General features: G+C 35.2%; 3 protein-coding genes across 3 annotated transcripts in view; 1 reads left to right on the top strand and 2 right to left on the bottom strand.

Moving 5' to 3' along the window:
- The window catches only part of plcl2 (phospholipase C like 2), a 44,357-nt gene extending 41,787 nt beyond the window's left edge, over nucleotides 1-2,570 (bottom strand). Inside the window, exon 1 of the mRNA XM_079430175.1 lies at nucleotides 2,107-2,570. Within this exon, the coding sequence (XP_079286301.1) occupies nucleotides 2,107-2,331 (225 nt within the window). The 5' untranslated portion in view covers nucleotides 2,332-2,570. The remainder of the gene's footprint in view (nucleotides 1-2,106) is intronic.
- A 2,581-nt stretch (nucleotides 2,571-5,151) lies between these two features.
- Nucleotides 5,152-9,409, bottom strand: LOC306878584 (cysteine-rich venom protein triflin). The gene is made up of 7 exons (XM_079431007.1): nucleotides 9,352-9,409; nucleotides 9,149-9,249; nucleotides 8,966-9,056; nucleotides 7,219-7,361; nucleotides 5,803-5,888; nucleotides 5,642-5,724; nucleotides 5,152-5,529 (listed from the first exon to the last, which is right to left on the bottom strand). Exons 1-7 carry the CDS (start codon nucleotides 9,371-9,373, stop codon nucleotides 5,387-5,389), a joined length of 669 nt encoding a protein of 222 aa, XP_079287133.1. The 5' UTR covers nucleotides 9,374-9,409; the 3' UTR covers nucleotides 5,152-5,386.
- Nucleotides 9,410-15,974: 6,565 nt separating this feature from the next.
- The window catches only part of LOC306877575 (raftlin-like), a 99,094-nt gene continuing 98,724 nt past the window's right edge, over nucleotides 15,975-16,344 (top strand). Inside the window, exon 1 of the mRNA XM_079429417.1 lies at nucleotides 15,975-16,321. The gene's annotated coding sequence lies outside the window, so the exon portion shown is untranslated. The remainder of the gene's footprint in view (nucleotides 16,322-16,344) is intronic.

Here is a 16,344-nt window from a genome sequence, read left to right as displayed (position 1 = left end):
ATAAATTGTTCAATAGAATTTCAAAAGTTTTACCGAAACAAATTTAGTGCTGCACAATTAATTAAAACAAAACTGAAATCGTGATATGGCTTATAGGGTGAGAAGTGCTTATAAACCGGCTGTTGTTAAGAAAAGAGAAGTGATTTTCTGCCAAAATAAAAGCTTTCATTTTGAAAATGAAATGAAGACTTAAATATTAATATTGTCATTTTTACTAAATTGTAAACGGAGTATTATAGCTGTATTTTTTCTTAACTCCTAGATTTAAATAAATCACAAAAATACTCCTACTACTAATTATTAGTAATAATTATCACAATGTCATTACTAATAATAATTATTATAATAAATTAATTATGGATGTACAATACTGTATGTAATGCCATAAAATTATAGAATTTTTTTGAACAAATAAATTAGAGTTTTTTTGAGGAATGTCACTTTCAAGCAAGCTGTCACACCCAAAATAGGCCTCCTGTCGTGAAAACAATGTAGGAAACACGGAGTCTGCTGCTGCTGCTCATAGAAGGTCGTTCACGTCTCTGTGGTTCACCTGAGATGATCGAGCTAACCACATGGTTTGACTGAGCAACACATGAAAAATCTTTCCACAGGAAACACTGTAGTTACTACAGGAACAAAAAGCAATGCAGAGTGAAACTAATTTAGCTGAGAGAAAGCATTTCCTCTTCTACAACTAAACTCTCCTCTAAACAAGCCGGACGACATTTGTCACATTCTTGCTTTCTGCCAGCTTCAGCGCAGGAATTTGACCGCAGATGGCACAAATACAAACGTTACAGAGCCACCAAAACTAAATCAGAGTAAAAGAAAAGCTACCGAGCAACAGCGGCTGACCGCTTCTGTTTGGCAGCCGTATGACCTACATATAAATGTCATCTGTCTGTCTGTTTGGGCAAACTTGTGCTGGTTAAAGTCTTTATCTTTAGTTGGAACTGACAAAATGGTGCCACAACAGTTGACATGGGGAAATAGAGCTATATTTCCTGTCACAGCTTTCTACAGTAAACGGTCAAAATTTCCCAATAACGCACAACAAATTCACTGGAAGACTGACTGGAATAATTCATCCCAGACTTCAGATGCACGGCGGTGAATTTTTCTCTCGCTAGAGACTGTAAAAACAAGCAATAGTGGCCTTGAAGATGTGCAATTGCTAAATTTGCATCCCCCCCCCCCCCCCCCCCCCAACAAATACACAAATTCACAGACTTGCAGTCCAAAACAGTGTTTTTACCTATAATTATGGTGTACACACAATAAATGTGTGTTACACAAGCAGAAGGGCTCATGTTACCCAAGATTCAATATCACTGACATTATCTGAACTAAACAAGTCTGGAACGGCACTGGCATTAAGAATTGGCATAAAATGCGATGTATGAGTCCATTTTCGACATGTATTGGCATAATGCGTGAGGCCATTTCAACATTCATTAGTTACTAGTCATTAGCACATATTCCTTTGCTATCTATTGATAACTAATAAGGAATTGCTACTGGTAACAGATTGCCAGTGTTTGCCATTTCATTCTATGTGGTTCAGAAATCCACTGTTCACTCAACCAGTTGCTGCTGCATATTGCACTTTCACTATTAATCATGACAAGCACAAAAGCAATTATTAGTGACATAAGAAAATATATCAGTTGGGTTAATGCAGTTTGTCTCATAAATAAGTATTTGTTAAGCTGGAATAACTATTGGTATTGTTAACAGAGAAATAATTGGATTAGAAGCAACAACTTGAGTGAAGAGTTGACCTGTGAACCACAGATCCCTGAAAGGATACAGCCGATTGCTTAACTAGTCATTTTAACCACGCGGATGCTAGTTAGTTGAAAGGAAAGGAATAAATGTAAAGGAGCGCACGTGACTTCATATTGACTGATGTACATCATGAAATCACAAAACACATGATCTGATCTGGAGGAAACAGCTAAGACATGTTCACGGTGGGCTGTGATTTCCGTAAATTCATAACATAAGCCCCCAAACCTGTGGATGTAGCTGTGTATGAGGGCGAGGTTTGACACCAAACGAGCCCACAAATGAGAAAAACGCCGATGCATTGATCGTTTTTACCTTAATAATACTGGCCTTCCGTGGGATTCCAGTTTTGCCGTCCAGCACCACAGACGCGTTGGCCGTCTCGAGCCCCTGGTTCTCGGGCGCACACAGTCCACAGTCCCCGTTTGAGACCGACACCTCGCTCGCAGCTCTGCCGTCCGCATCATCGCCGGGCTGGGCGGATTTCCCACCGGCGCTCAGCGATGAGACCCCGCAGTTCTCGGCGACAAACTCCGCCATGAGCCCCGTGTAACGCACGCAGCCGCCTGTGCCTGGCAGTATTAGCTGTCGGTTCGAGTAGAGAGCGATTGGGGCTCCCCGAGAGACGTGAGAGAGAAATGGAGAGCCATCGCAGGTTTAATTCTCGTCGGCTTTTCTGCTTCGGCTCTGCAGCATCTGTCTAGCTCGAAACACTGTATCTGCGCGCACCGCGTTCGAATGTTACAATGTTGCAAGTGTCATTGTTGAGGCGCTCACTCGGGTCTGACAGATACTGCCATCTGCTGAATTCACTTCACATCGGTAAAATACACCGCGCAGCAGATCCGGGATCAGATAGGGCTTTACATGGAAGTGCGGTCGTGTCAGAACATATATGCTGCAGGGAGACCGGGGCAAGTTGTCACATGGGGAAATTCACAGGAAACTCGCTTCTCATGTACGTTATCTCAATAATATCGCAAGTTTTTATTACACGATTCAACAAATGTTTGTTGCCAGGCACGTTGGTTTCAGAATCCTACTTCAAAACCTTAAAAGATAATTTGTGTGAATTCTGTCATGCACTCAGACAAAAGGCAACTATACTGTATAATGAAGGTGGATTCTCCAGACAAGTGTGTTTTGACAATACTATTTGAGCAATTTGATTTAAAAGCTAGCAATTGAAAGAAAAAAATCACACCGTTTGACAATGCAATGATAAACCCCTGCATCCCAGACAAATATTAGCTGTATAAAATGTTTATATATTTATAGTAGTTGATGTTGTTAGAGATGCTTTGCTTCTAAGTAATCAAATTAAGCTATAATAAGGTAGTTGAATTTATACAGATTACTTAATAATCATAACACCAATTAAAAATGTTTTTAGATGAATATGCATGCATGTCAAGACAGATGGCTGTTAACAACTTGCTGCCGTTGCTTAATAGTCAAAATGTGCTGAAAAATCTGTTCTTTGTGCAGTAAATCATCTTGACAAATATGAAAAGACGGCGTCTAGAAGTTAATGCCAGTTAGCCAGGATGTTAAAGACTGTTAAACTACATCACAAGCCACAGTATGTTCAGTTAGTAGAGATTTAGTCATGCATATTAAAAATATTCATTGTGCATTTATTATTATTTTTGCAATACTTTTTGATGACACTGGAGATGTAGGAATACACACGTTACTTTTAAATAGGTTTGCGAGTTATTCAAGTGAGTATCAGTATTATCTGTTGCATTGTTTAAATTTTCCATTAATAGATCATCAAGTGTCTGAGCCCCACCAATCATTTAGGATTCATACATTTCATAAAGGAAATTTTCAAGGGATTTCTGACTGTTTGATTAAATTATGCCAGTGCCACACCCTGCCATATTCTTTGGCCTCAGGTGGCCATATTGAATTCAGAGTTCAGCATTTGTATGATGATTATTAATAATGACACACCATATGCCAAATTTGGTCCAGTTAAAGAGAAAAACTTAGATTGGTAAACAAGTGAACATTTTTGTATAAAACCCCAAATATGATAGAAACACATTGATGTGACTTTTTCACTGGAGCAAGTGTTATTATGGATTATATGGTTTGAAAATATCTTTATGATGAATTTGCTTCTCACAAACATGCAATTTATCACTTTTAAAGATGCTAATTGATAGACTGAAGTGGTGTGGATTTTTATTAGCTGCTAGGACTCTTATTCTGACGGCACCCATTCACTGCCTGCAGAGGATCCATTGGTGTACTGCTAAATTTCTCCAAATCTGTCCCAATGAAGAAATTAACTCATGTACATCTTGGATGGCCTGAGAGTGATTTTCAGCAGCTATATAACTCGAACTGCAAATAGAGAGACCGGGCACACATGAATGCATGATTTTGCTCTTTTTTGCTCTTCCCAGCACTGATTCCAGTCCAGAGCGTGTGACACATGAAAGCCTGCTTGTTATTTGACCACCCTGAGCAGTTTAAACCCGCCTCCTCACATTGTGTTCTCATACACGTGACATGCACATTTCAACAAGTGGCTTTCAAGCAGGTGAAGTAGCACGCGCTCGAGGAACATGCCAGACACAGATGTGCGGTTCATTTAACACAGATCATCAGCTGAAAGCAAAAGAAGAGTATTATAATAACTTCTGACAGGAAGCATGAAACGTTTGTGTTGCTCATACAGTGTACAACAGAGTCACCTGCTGGACACTTAGATTACAAAAATATTTCCATATCAGGAAACATCATGTACTTTTGCACTGTAATTAAGAATATGTGCCAGTATCTAATTATTATTTAGTTGATTTTATTCCTGTGATTATTAATTATTTGATTTTAATTAATCAAGTAAATCAAAGTTTAAGCCCATAAAATAATAATCATTTAAGATGTTTTATTATACAATAATAACAATTATTATTATTATTATTACTATTACTATTAACAAAGGATTTTCACAATTTATGTGGTTGTATTATAGTTTTTTTTCCACTGCTCATTTGCTTTGTGTGAGTATATATAGTTTTTACTATAAACTGCAGTCTGTAAATATAATACAAAAAAAAACAAAAAAACAAAAACAAAAAAATATATATATATATATATATAATAATAAATATAAAAAAATATATTTAGTGATGTGATTATATTAACTGCTGGATTGTGGTGCAGAAAATATAATTACAGGAACATCCCAGCACACTATGCATAGAGTGACCGAACGTTTCTCTGCCAGTAGTCCGTCATTTGTGACGTATCCTCTTTAAGTTGTGCTTTCTCCAGCTACTGTTTTCAGTATGTGGTTCTTACAAGGCTTATAAAACACAAATGGCTTTACTTATATGTGATTTTATAAGCTTTATTGAGAGAAAAAGATTGAGGTAATAATGCAAAACAATGCAGACTGGCCTTTTTCCATCATATTATTAAAGTACAGTACCCTTGGTTTTTAATAATCATCCTTTTTGAGGTATTCCACATAGAAAGAACAGAAATAGAAAGAAGTTAGAATATTTCACATTATAGGAAAGATGTGCCACAACTATCCAAAAAGGCCATACTTCATGCCATATGGCCATGGAAGATTTCATTTCCTCGCAATGGGGATGATTTTTTCTTCACACAGACAACTGGCTGGACACCACTGGCTCATGACGGAGTGGTCACAAGTGGCCATTTCTTTCAGTTCATCACAATTGCTGAATGTGTTGATGTACGGACAGGGATTAGCTAGAAGTAGAAGAGAGAATTGAATGTCACTGAAGCAATAAACTCTTCTCAGAGTTGCATTTCAAGTCATTGTTTAGGATCTTTTTGCAACTAAAAACAGAAATGCACTTACTGCACAGACCGTCTTCACAGTCGTCCAGACAAGCAGCACACGGATCGCCCAGCGAGTACGGCGGGACTCCTCTGAAATTCCCTCTGAAATGGAAGAAGAAACATGCAACTCAAATTGTGTTTAATTTGGAAATAAAACCTTAAAATATCACATAGACGTACGCGCGGTAGTAATGGCATCCATAGAAGTAGGAGCTTTCACACTGAGCCACGGCACAGCCGACCTCATACGAGCTGTACCACACCACCTGAACACAAGCACTCCATCTTACAATGTGCCATTTAATGATACTACAAACACATGCATTGCAATTCTGCTGGAAAAAAGTGTGCTTCATTGTATTAAATGTACAGCTGTAGTACACTTTCACGCCACACTTTCTTAACACACTTAAAAGTGAGCTTTAAAAACTTGTCAAATGTAATAATTGTTATGCTTTAAAAAAGTCATTTATTTTGATGTGTTCACTAACAAACTAAACCGCAAGAAAAGTACAGTAGTACTAAATTGCAACTTCATCATTACAAATGTTTAATTGCAAATATATACACAACACACAAGTTTGAATATAAATTAAAGTATATTACCATAAATGCATTCAGCAGTACACTTAAATCATATTTCAGACAACATAATTATGAAGTCATATATTAAGTACTTAAGTGGGTACAAAAAGCACTCTTCAACTGCATTTGAAAAAAGTGAACTATAATACACTATAATCAGTTAATTGTAAAAACATGCATTTAAGGGTCTGAAAACATTACATTCAGTTTGCACCTAGTATTATATGTTATGTTCATATTAAGTAAGTAGCTGTCTTTTTAAAAGTATGTTAAAATCTATTTTTCATAATTAGCACAGAAATGACAGAATAAGCAAACAGTTGCCAGTAGCCACTAATTCCCATAGTATTTTTTTTTTCTATACTATGGAAGTCAATGGCTACCGTCAACTGTTTGGTCACCAACACTCTTCAAAATATCTTGTTTTGTGTTCAACAGAAGAAAGAAACTCATACAGGTTTGGAACAACATGAGGGTGAGTAAATAATGACAGAATTTCATGAACTATCCCTTTAAAGAGCTTCTAAAAACGGTCTAAATTTCTGCATTTAAAGTCACACCAGAGCCCGTGTTCAGCTGGGATTAGGACTTTGCTTTCTGCAGACCAGTCAAGTTTTTCCACACTGACTGAATCCATCATTTCTTTTTGAACCTTGCCCTATACACAGAGGCACTGTCATGTTAGACTAGAAAAGGGTTCTGTCCAAACTGTTGCTATAAAATTAAAAACACACAATTCCCTAGAATATCATTATACGCTTAAACATTAAGATTTTTACTCATAGAAATGACTAAAGTAGTCAAACCTGTTCATTAGAAGGGGGTGACTCAATACTTTTGGTAATATAGTGTGTGTATATATATATATATATATATGAGATTTTAAGCAGTAAATCATACATGACTGTTATATAAACTAAAAGCTACTGGCTTTTTACTAAACACTTATAGGATTCCCTGTTGCCATTTGAAATATTTGAACGTAGTTAAGAAATCCAAAGGAATAATCACCTGTGTGTAATGTCCAATCGGCTGACCGTTGGTGGATCCGGTGGGATATTCATAATTGTTGACTTCGTTGTGCCAGGCATTTATCACATCAGTCCATAAATAAACCGCGGAGGCCTTGAAGAGATTTTCACCCATTTCATATCCTGTCCATTAGGGAGAAAATATTAAATGAGGGAAACTGCAGCACTGCATCTGGTGGGCTGCAGCCTGGTTGAAATGATACAATTATATATTTTCAGATTTTCAGAATAACTGTGCATTGCAAACTCAATGGATCATTTTCCATTTTTCGATGCACTTTTCTTACGATGTACAGTAATAAACTTCAGTGCTGTATTGGTTTTTCAGTGTCAAAACCTGAAGTGAAACCCGTCGAGAATGCACTGCATGTGACTGTGACACACTGTTCATTTGCATTTCCTCCTTCGTCTGTATGGACTAGTCAGCATGTCAACACTCACTTGCACAATCCTCCTGTATAAATATTAGGTCTATAGGCCTGTGGGTTGATGAAAGAAATCTTCTGTTTTCTCAGGTCTACATAGCTTTGGTTGCATATGCCGTGGCCTCAAAATGTATTTGGACAATTAAGCCACATTTTAAATTTTTTATTTTTTTCAAATGTATGACTGTCACAGCAATCATAACAAAATATTGAAGCAAGTTATATTTATTTAAAATAAACATAGTACACAGATACTTTTTTTTAAAGTCAAATATAAAAAAAATAAATAAAAAATGATAAAACAATAGATCTAGTGTTGAAGATGAAGGAGGTATTGTGTGACTTTTTTGTTTGTGATGAATCACGTCTGTAGTTATTAAAAATCATCAAAACGGCAGTTAATTAAAAGCACACTGAAAAGTTCATTTGTTATCTATGCATTAATATTTATATTTGTTATTACTGATTTAAGTATCCAAATTGGTTTTGGGGTCTATGTAACAGCCAAAAGAATTCACTTCAACAGCTGAGACTTCATTCCTCCCAAATGTGTCAGTAATTACGATAATTTGATTTAAAAAATTATAAATAAGGTAACTGTGACTTTTTAATCTACTGAGATTTAAAATTCTGAGAAAAAGTCAGAATCTTTTGATATAAATTCAAAACTGACAAATTTTCTCACAATTCTGATTTTTTTGTGAGTTTACATATCGCAAGTTTCTTTCTTTCGCAAGTTCAAGTTTCTTGCATCTTGCTGTTTTTTTCCCAAATCAAAGAATAAAAAAAGTTAATTGCAACTTTTAACTCACAATTTTGACTCGCTCCTGCAATTGTGAGTTAACATCTCTTTATATCTTGCGATTCTGATTTTGCAAGATATTTTTTCTTCACGGGATAAAGTCACAATTAAATTTACTTTTAATATTATTATGATTATTATTTTTTATTCAAAGGCAGAAATCAGCTTCCATAAGATTAATGACCTAGAAATAGTGTAAAATATATATTCAGGTCTTACTGTTTATTTACAGGTTTTTACAAAACTGTTTAACTTTCAATGTACAATGTAAAGAAACACATGTGCACACACACACACACACACACACACACACACACACACACGTATATCTTTGTCATCAAATATTATAAATATTAAAGTATTAAAATATTACAGTACTGAAATACTTCAGGGTTGCTATTTGGAGGATTTATAAGCTTTGTAAAGCTACTTTAGAACACTATGTACTATGAAAATCGCCCTAATAATAAATGAACTGACTGTAATTGTGGGGAGCATACCGTCAATCATGCGGCTGCTCGGTGGTCCATGTGTCATGTTACACTGATCAATCCAGCCTTGAGCTGACTGTGCCACAGCATCGCTCCAACTCTATAAATGACACAAAACACTTTCCATTCAGCATCTGACAGCATTTGACTAAGATGCATGTTTAAAATGTGAATTATAAGGGAATCATTTACCATTTTGAGCATGTTGCTGGCAGTCGGCTCTACGGCCCTTCGGTAGGCGTTGTGCACATCCACGATCTCCTGCTGCACAGAAGTCAGGTCCGTACAGACGCCTGTGAGGGGAAAAGGCAGAACAATCAGTCTGAAGTATTTTCAGATGATGCATATTAATACATATTAACCAGATTTATATTAGGCAGTATGGTAATGCTTACCTGACTGGAAATCCCACCACATGAAAAGAGACAAATATGAAAGATGATTATTTTTGCTTATTGATAACAAAATCGATAACTTATGCTTTATATATAGATTACAGAACTGATTTCAAGCATGTTCATGACATTTTTTTTAAATCATTAGAAACAAATTTAGTCAAATGCTACTCGTAACAAATAATAAGTTGCCAGTATCATAAGAAAAACAGCCATTTATTAAAATCAAACTCACCAACCTGCAGGCTGCGCTCATATGGAGCAACCCCAGGATACAAACTGTTACTGCAAACATTTTTGCGTCCTTCTGTCCAGAAGATTGCAGAGGCAGTATGTAAAATAAATAAATAACAAAAATTAACGATTTAAAATTATTGTTTGAAAATATACATACACTCATACACACACACATAATTTAAAATGTTATAAATTGTAAAAATAAATAAATATTTAGAATATTTTTAAAATAATTTTTAAAGTAAAAAAGTTAGTAAGATTTTTTTTATATAAAATACAAGTCATAAGAAAAATTATTTAGAATATTTAACCAAAATGTATTTTTTACTATAATCGCAGTATATCACGTTAATCACAGGAAGAAACTGACATTTCAGTTTTGAAATGACAATTTATAAATTGTAAAAAAAAAAAAAAAATCTAATATAGAAATATTTTTTACACTACAGTTACAGTTAAAATGTTAGAATGAAAGTCAAATTTAAATTTTGAAAACTCCTGTTGTAGTTCTTTTAAAATATAAATAGTAAAAAAAAAATGATTAAAAATAGAGAAAAAATATCTTTCATATTAAAAACAACAAAAAATTTAAAATAAAATACAATTAAAAATCAATTGATAAACTATAATTTAGAATATTAAAAAAATAAATCCACTACAGTTGCAGTCAAAATGTTATGAACAAACTCAAATTTGAGTTCTAAAAGCTTCATGTATGGTCCTTTCTCAGATATATGCAATATAAAATATAAATCAAATATAGTTGATAACAATCCGATCTGCGTTCTTAACTCTGCTCCTCACCTGCCCATATGATGGAGGCGTCTGAGATGTTGTGGTCAAGTCCCACACTATTCTCTTTATATTCCCAGCATCTTAATGATCTCAGGAACATATTCCCATGTCAGCAGTGACATGTGACACCACTTGAGCAATATGTTCACAAAACAATACAAAACCTAAGAGGTTAATAGTAGAAGCAAACATGAGAGTGTAAACACGAGGGTGTAGGTTTAGTTTAAAGAACAGCGTGAATTAACCCACAGAAGAATGAGGCAAGATGTCTAAAGAACCTGCAAATAAAGCAACAATGATAAATCGAACGGACAACGTGGCAATGGACCAGAGCGTATAGCTAAAGAATATACATTATACTTCTTATTGAGAGGAATAATGAATGAAATGAAACTGTAGACAATAATTTTTGTATAATTATGTATTTGTAATATGTTACATATTTGATTCATTAGACACACACTTTTATTAAGTTGTAAATGAAGACAAATACAAATAGAAGAAAATACTATTTCAGTTTTTCTGCTTCAAAATTTCACATTTAATTCAGTGTTACTTGCCATTTCTTTGTAACTGCATGTGATTTCTGAGTGATTTCTCAGTATATCTTATATGTTTGCAAAGTCTTCATTTTGTTTTTCTTCAGCCATTCAGAGGTGGATTTGCAGGTGTGTTTTGGATCATTGTCCTGCTGCAGAACCCAAGTTCGCTTCAGCTTGAGGTCACGAACAGATGGCCGGACATTGTCCTTCAGGATTTTTTGGTAGACAGCTGAATTCATGGTTCCATTTATCACAGCAAGTCTTCCAGGTCCTGAAGCAGCAAAACAGCCCCAGACCATCACACTACCACCACCATATTTTACTGTTGGTATGATGTTCTTCTGAAATGCTGTGTTACGTTTACGCCAGATGTAATGGGACACACACCTTCCAAAAAGTTCAACTTTTGTCTCGGCAGTCCACAGAGTATTTTCCCAAAAGTCTTGGGCATCATCAAGATGTTTTCTGGCAAAACTGAGACGAGTCTTTATGTTATTTTTGCTCAGCAGCGGTTTTCGTCTTGGAGCTCTGCCATGCAGGCCATTTTTGCCCAGTCTCTTTCTTATGGTGGAGTCATGAACACTGACCTTAACTGAGGCAAGTGAGGCCTGCAGTTCTTTAGATGTTGCTGTGGGGTCTTTTGTGACCTCTTAAATGAGTAATCGCTGTGCTCTTGGGGTAATTTTGGTCGGCCGGCCACTCCTGGGAAGGTACAACCACTGTTCCATGTTTTCTCCATTTGTGGATAATGGCTCTCACTGTGGTTCGCTGGAGTCCCAAAGCTTTATAAATGGCTTTATAACCTTTTCCAGACTGATAGATCTCAATTACTTTCTCATTTGTTCCTGAATTTCTTTGGATCTCAACATGATGTGTAGCTTTTGAGGATCTTTTGGTCTACTTCACTTTGTCAGGCAGGTCCTATTTAAGTGATTTCTTGATTTCTTAAGTGAGTTCTTGAACTGAACTCAGGTGTGATAAACCACAGTTATGTTTTAACACGGGGGGGGGGGGGGGGGGGGGGTCAAACACTTTTTCACACAGGGCCGTGTGGGTTTGGATTTTGTTTTCCCTTCATACAAAATACATATTTTTGATACATATTTAAATATGTTTGATGATCTGAAACATTAAAGTGTGACAAACATGCAATAAAATAAAAAATCAGGAAGGGGGCCAACACTTTTTCACACCACTGTATATTATCCATCTACTGTATCTATCTAATATCTAGCTGTATATATAATTATTTTTTTAAATACTTCAATTTTAAAACATAATACTTCATATATGTTATATAATTATATATTAAAATGTAAATAATATATAATTAGTACAATGTTGCAAATATATTCAGGTCTTTTTGTTCACTTCCATAAGTTAGAATTTAGAAGGTTAAACTTCATATATATATATATATATATATATAAAGTTTGTACACACACACACACACTGTATATTGCATTTGTCTATCTGTAAATACTTTTTACAATATAATAATCCTAAATATAAATAAATAATGTATATATATATAAATATATATGTATATATATATATATATATATACATATATATAAATTGTAAATATATAAATTGTAATATTATAATGGTATATAAACTATAAATAGATATATAAATAAACAGACAGATATGGCACACACACAGTATATAGCATTTATCTATCTGTGAATACTTTTAACAATATAATAAACCTAAATATGAATAAATTAAATTATACATTAATTTATAAATGATAAATATGTATAATAAATATACACATTATATTACATTATAAATGATCATATTATACTGGTATATAAAGTATAAATAGACAGGGATAGATTTTTAAACATCAAAATTAAGTAACAATTCAAAGAAAAATGTATATGTTTTGATGCTAACACGTGTCACCATTTCTAACAACCCTCTGAGCTTTTTTGTAGTTTGCTTAAATAGTGTTGTTGCATGACGAAGTACAAATACTCCATGTAGTCTCTCTTTTGAAATCACTTAAATGGCACACATAATTCCACAATAATTAGACAAATGTTTTAGATAGGAGTAAGTCACTGCTTCACTTGTCACGTCAACAATAATGTAAGGGCTTACACTTCTTTCAAAAAGGATTGTGAAAGAAAATATATAAAAATCGTTCATCAAGAGCTCTGATGTCTGAGCAGCAGGAGGCACTGTGGCACCAATATCTAGATTTCACACACACAAAGTTTCTTCAGGTTATTTGTGTGTTGATACATATTGTTTAAAAATCACCAAAAATGTTGGACCTCAAAGCTATCTGTTATTTCAAGTGGTTTTCAAAACAAGGTGGTTGATTGCTGATATAAAGTTAATAGGGTCAATTTTTATGCAATATTTAATAACAATTCATTATAAAACTAAAACTATAATGCTAATAAATGATATGAATATTTTGGTTTTGGAAGACATTTATCAGTGTGATATCAGCCTCAAAATAGTCAAATATAGGCTGATTTATGAGCCCGTCTGAAATATGGGTTCATCACTGCTGTCCAGACATGATCGCAGATGAGCTCAGCATCAGACGAAAGGTCATCAGAGGTCATGCAGAGCGTGTCTTCTGTGTGTAAGGCTTGTTTTGGTCCAGCGAGAGCATCAGTGCTGTTTTCTCGTCTTCTGCTGCACTGCACACCTTTTTGTTTTCCTCTAACAATGCAGTTAGTGAAGTGTTCAGCGATGCCGTAGTGCTCTTTATTTTCACAGGGATTACGCAGTGATTAGTTCGCAATAAACGCAGCGGTAATTACGCAGTGGGAGCTCTCATTTCCCACAATCTCTCCTTCCTCTTCAAGCTTCAATGAAAGAGACTCGTTTGGTTGACATATCAAACAATCTCCAGGGTTTTTTTTTTTGCATACGGTGGGGTCCAGGAGTCTGAAAGCATTTTTTCTAATTAGTACAAAATGTTTCATTACTTGTGATAATTTGCTTTGATTAGTGACCTAGAAATGTGCAGAAAATGCATTCATGTATTTCAGTTCATTTGCAAGCATCTAATCTATAAAGAAATTATATATATATACACAATTTTTTTAAATATATTCATTAATTATATTATTATTATTATTATAGACTTTACAATATAATTTTATATAAAATTATATATATTTTTTTACATATATATTGTTTATCCACATATGAATATATAGTATATTTATAAACACACACACCCATATATATATATATATATATATATAGCATTATATTGTCAAGTATTTTAATAATTCAACAGCCTACCTCATGATGAGTAGTTTTAGAGATTGTACTTGAGACATGGATCAGTCGCCACAAGGATTTCCTGTTTCAGAAAGATTCATATTCTTTCATCTCGTCTCATGTCATTAATTTGTGTCCTGGGGTCAGTTGTGTCCTCGGCTGTGCATAAAATCACCATCAACAGTCTTTGAAATGGGAACGTCAATCTTCTCGAGTGCCTTAAAGACAATATTTCCCATTAAAACACTTCTGATGAAATGCTGGTGTGTCATTTTCATCATTGAGATGTTATGGATTAAATTACAGTGATTATGGTGTGATTCGGAACGGGCCGTCATGTTTTTGTCAGTCCCCTCTCTTTCAGACCGGTCTATAGGGGGCTGTGTCTGGGGTTTATGAAAAATACATGTCTCTAGCGGGGCCGGCAGACACAGACCCTCTCACCCCAGAACAAGCCACTGCCACAAAACCTCCCCAGAGAAGAATGTGAGCGCTCACAGGTCACTCTTTCACTGCTCAGTTACGTTTCACTGAAGCCAGCTTTGTTTCTCTCAAAACTCTGAAAACAGAGAGAAGTGTTTTCATACAGTAAGGGCACAGTGATCTGGATCATTTAGTTTTGGTTAGGGTCATTTTGATTGCGTGCTTTGGTAACACTGCAAATCTGAGCACATTTGAGATATTGTCTCTACTCTAGAGGATTTTAATAACACCTGAGTTGCATGTTTTCATCCTTTTTATAGCTCAACAGTCATGGAAATTGCGCAATTAACTTGTTATATAGAAATAAGCCATGTAAATGTTCTTCAATGAACTATATATATTACAAAATATAATATAAAATATACTGACCTCCTTTATTTGATCAAAAATACAGTAAAAACAGTCATTTAAAAAATAATTATTTTAATTATTTCTAAAATAATTCTTTATATTTCGTATAATATTGTCAATGTTAATATAATAAATAAAGAATTATTAATACTATTACAATTAAATAACTGTTTTATGCATTTTAAAATGTAATTAATTCCTGTAACGGAAAAAAGTTCATACAAAACTGCCATTATTTCAGAAAACTTAAGATATGTGTTTTATGGATCACTTTTGTTTCATTCATGTTTCCATTTTGGAGCGCAACAGTCGTGCAAATAATTGTTAACATACAGAAAGATGCTGTGTAAATATTCTATTGTACTGTTTTTAAAATATTAAATTACCCTTAAAATAACTATTTTCTATTTTAACATATTTCAAAATGTAATTTATTCCTGTGATGACAAAGCTGAATTTTCAGTTTTGGATTTTGTTTCCTTTTTGGAGCTCAGCAGCCATGCAGCTCATGCAAATAACTGTTGATAAATAGAAAAAAGCTATGTAATTATTCCTAAGTGTTTCACAAAATAAATGCCAGTTTGTAACTAATTTGCTCTCCATTTTACCTCTTTGAGGTTTTGGAGGAACAACTGAGATATTACAGAGATCTCATTGCTGATTTTTCACTCTGTTTACAGTATTTTGCTTATTTCCTTGCTCTTTCAGTCCTCCCGCACGCTGAGCTCGTATCATTGCTTTATTATGTCCCTGTAATTTCTAAAAGAACTGCTCCCGCTCTCTTTTTCTGCCTTTTATCCATCTCCCTTCCCCTCTCTCTCTCGCGCGTACTCAGCACCTCCTCCTCTTTCTCCTTCTCCTCAGTTGGATTCTTCAGTCGGTGGGCAGGAATTGAAGAAGCCGAGAGAGAAAGAGAAAGAGAGAGAGAGAGAGAGAGAGAGAGAGAGAGAGAGAGAGAGAGAGAGAGAGAGCTGTGTCTGGGTCAGCTCGGTCTGTCATCTCAGACAGTCAGAGAGAGCGAGAGAGAGACAGACGGCACGCGGGCAGCAGGATACAGGAGGTATGTCAGAGGATGTGGTTTCCCTGAGCTTGCAGAACATTGCACAGACATACTTTGAGCATGACCTAACGGCAGCACGCAAAGTGTGTTTTCTGCGCTCCGCTAGCTGCCTGCCGCAGGAGGACTGATCCGCTCGGGATCCTCGCTTCTTGGTATTACTGTGCCGTCACATCTAACGGGAAACGTACCGGACGGTGGATCGCTGACTCAAACTTGCAGCCTCCGCGTGTCGACAGCTCCACAACAGGTAAGCGGTCTGTCTCCATTGAT

This window comes from Barbus barbus (genome assembly GCF_936440315.1).
Source record: "Barbus barbus genome assembly, chromosome: 12".
Classification (NCBI taxonomy): domain Eukaryota; kingdom Metazoa; phylum Chordata; class Actinopteri; order Cypriniformes; family Cyprinidae; genus Barbus; species Barbus barbus.
Note: the sequence above shows the minus strand (reverse complement) of the source record. Positions and strands in the feature narration are given on the sequence as shown.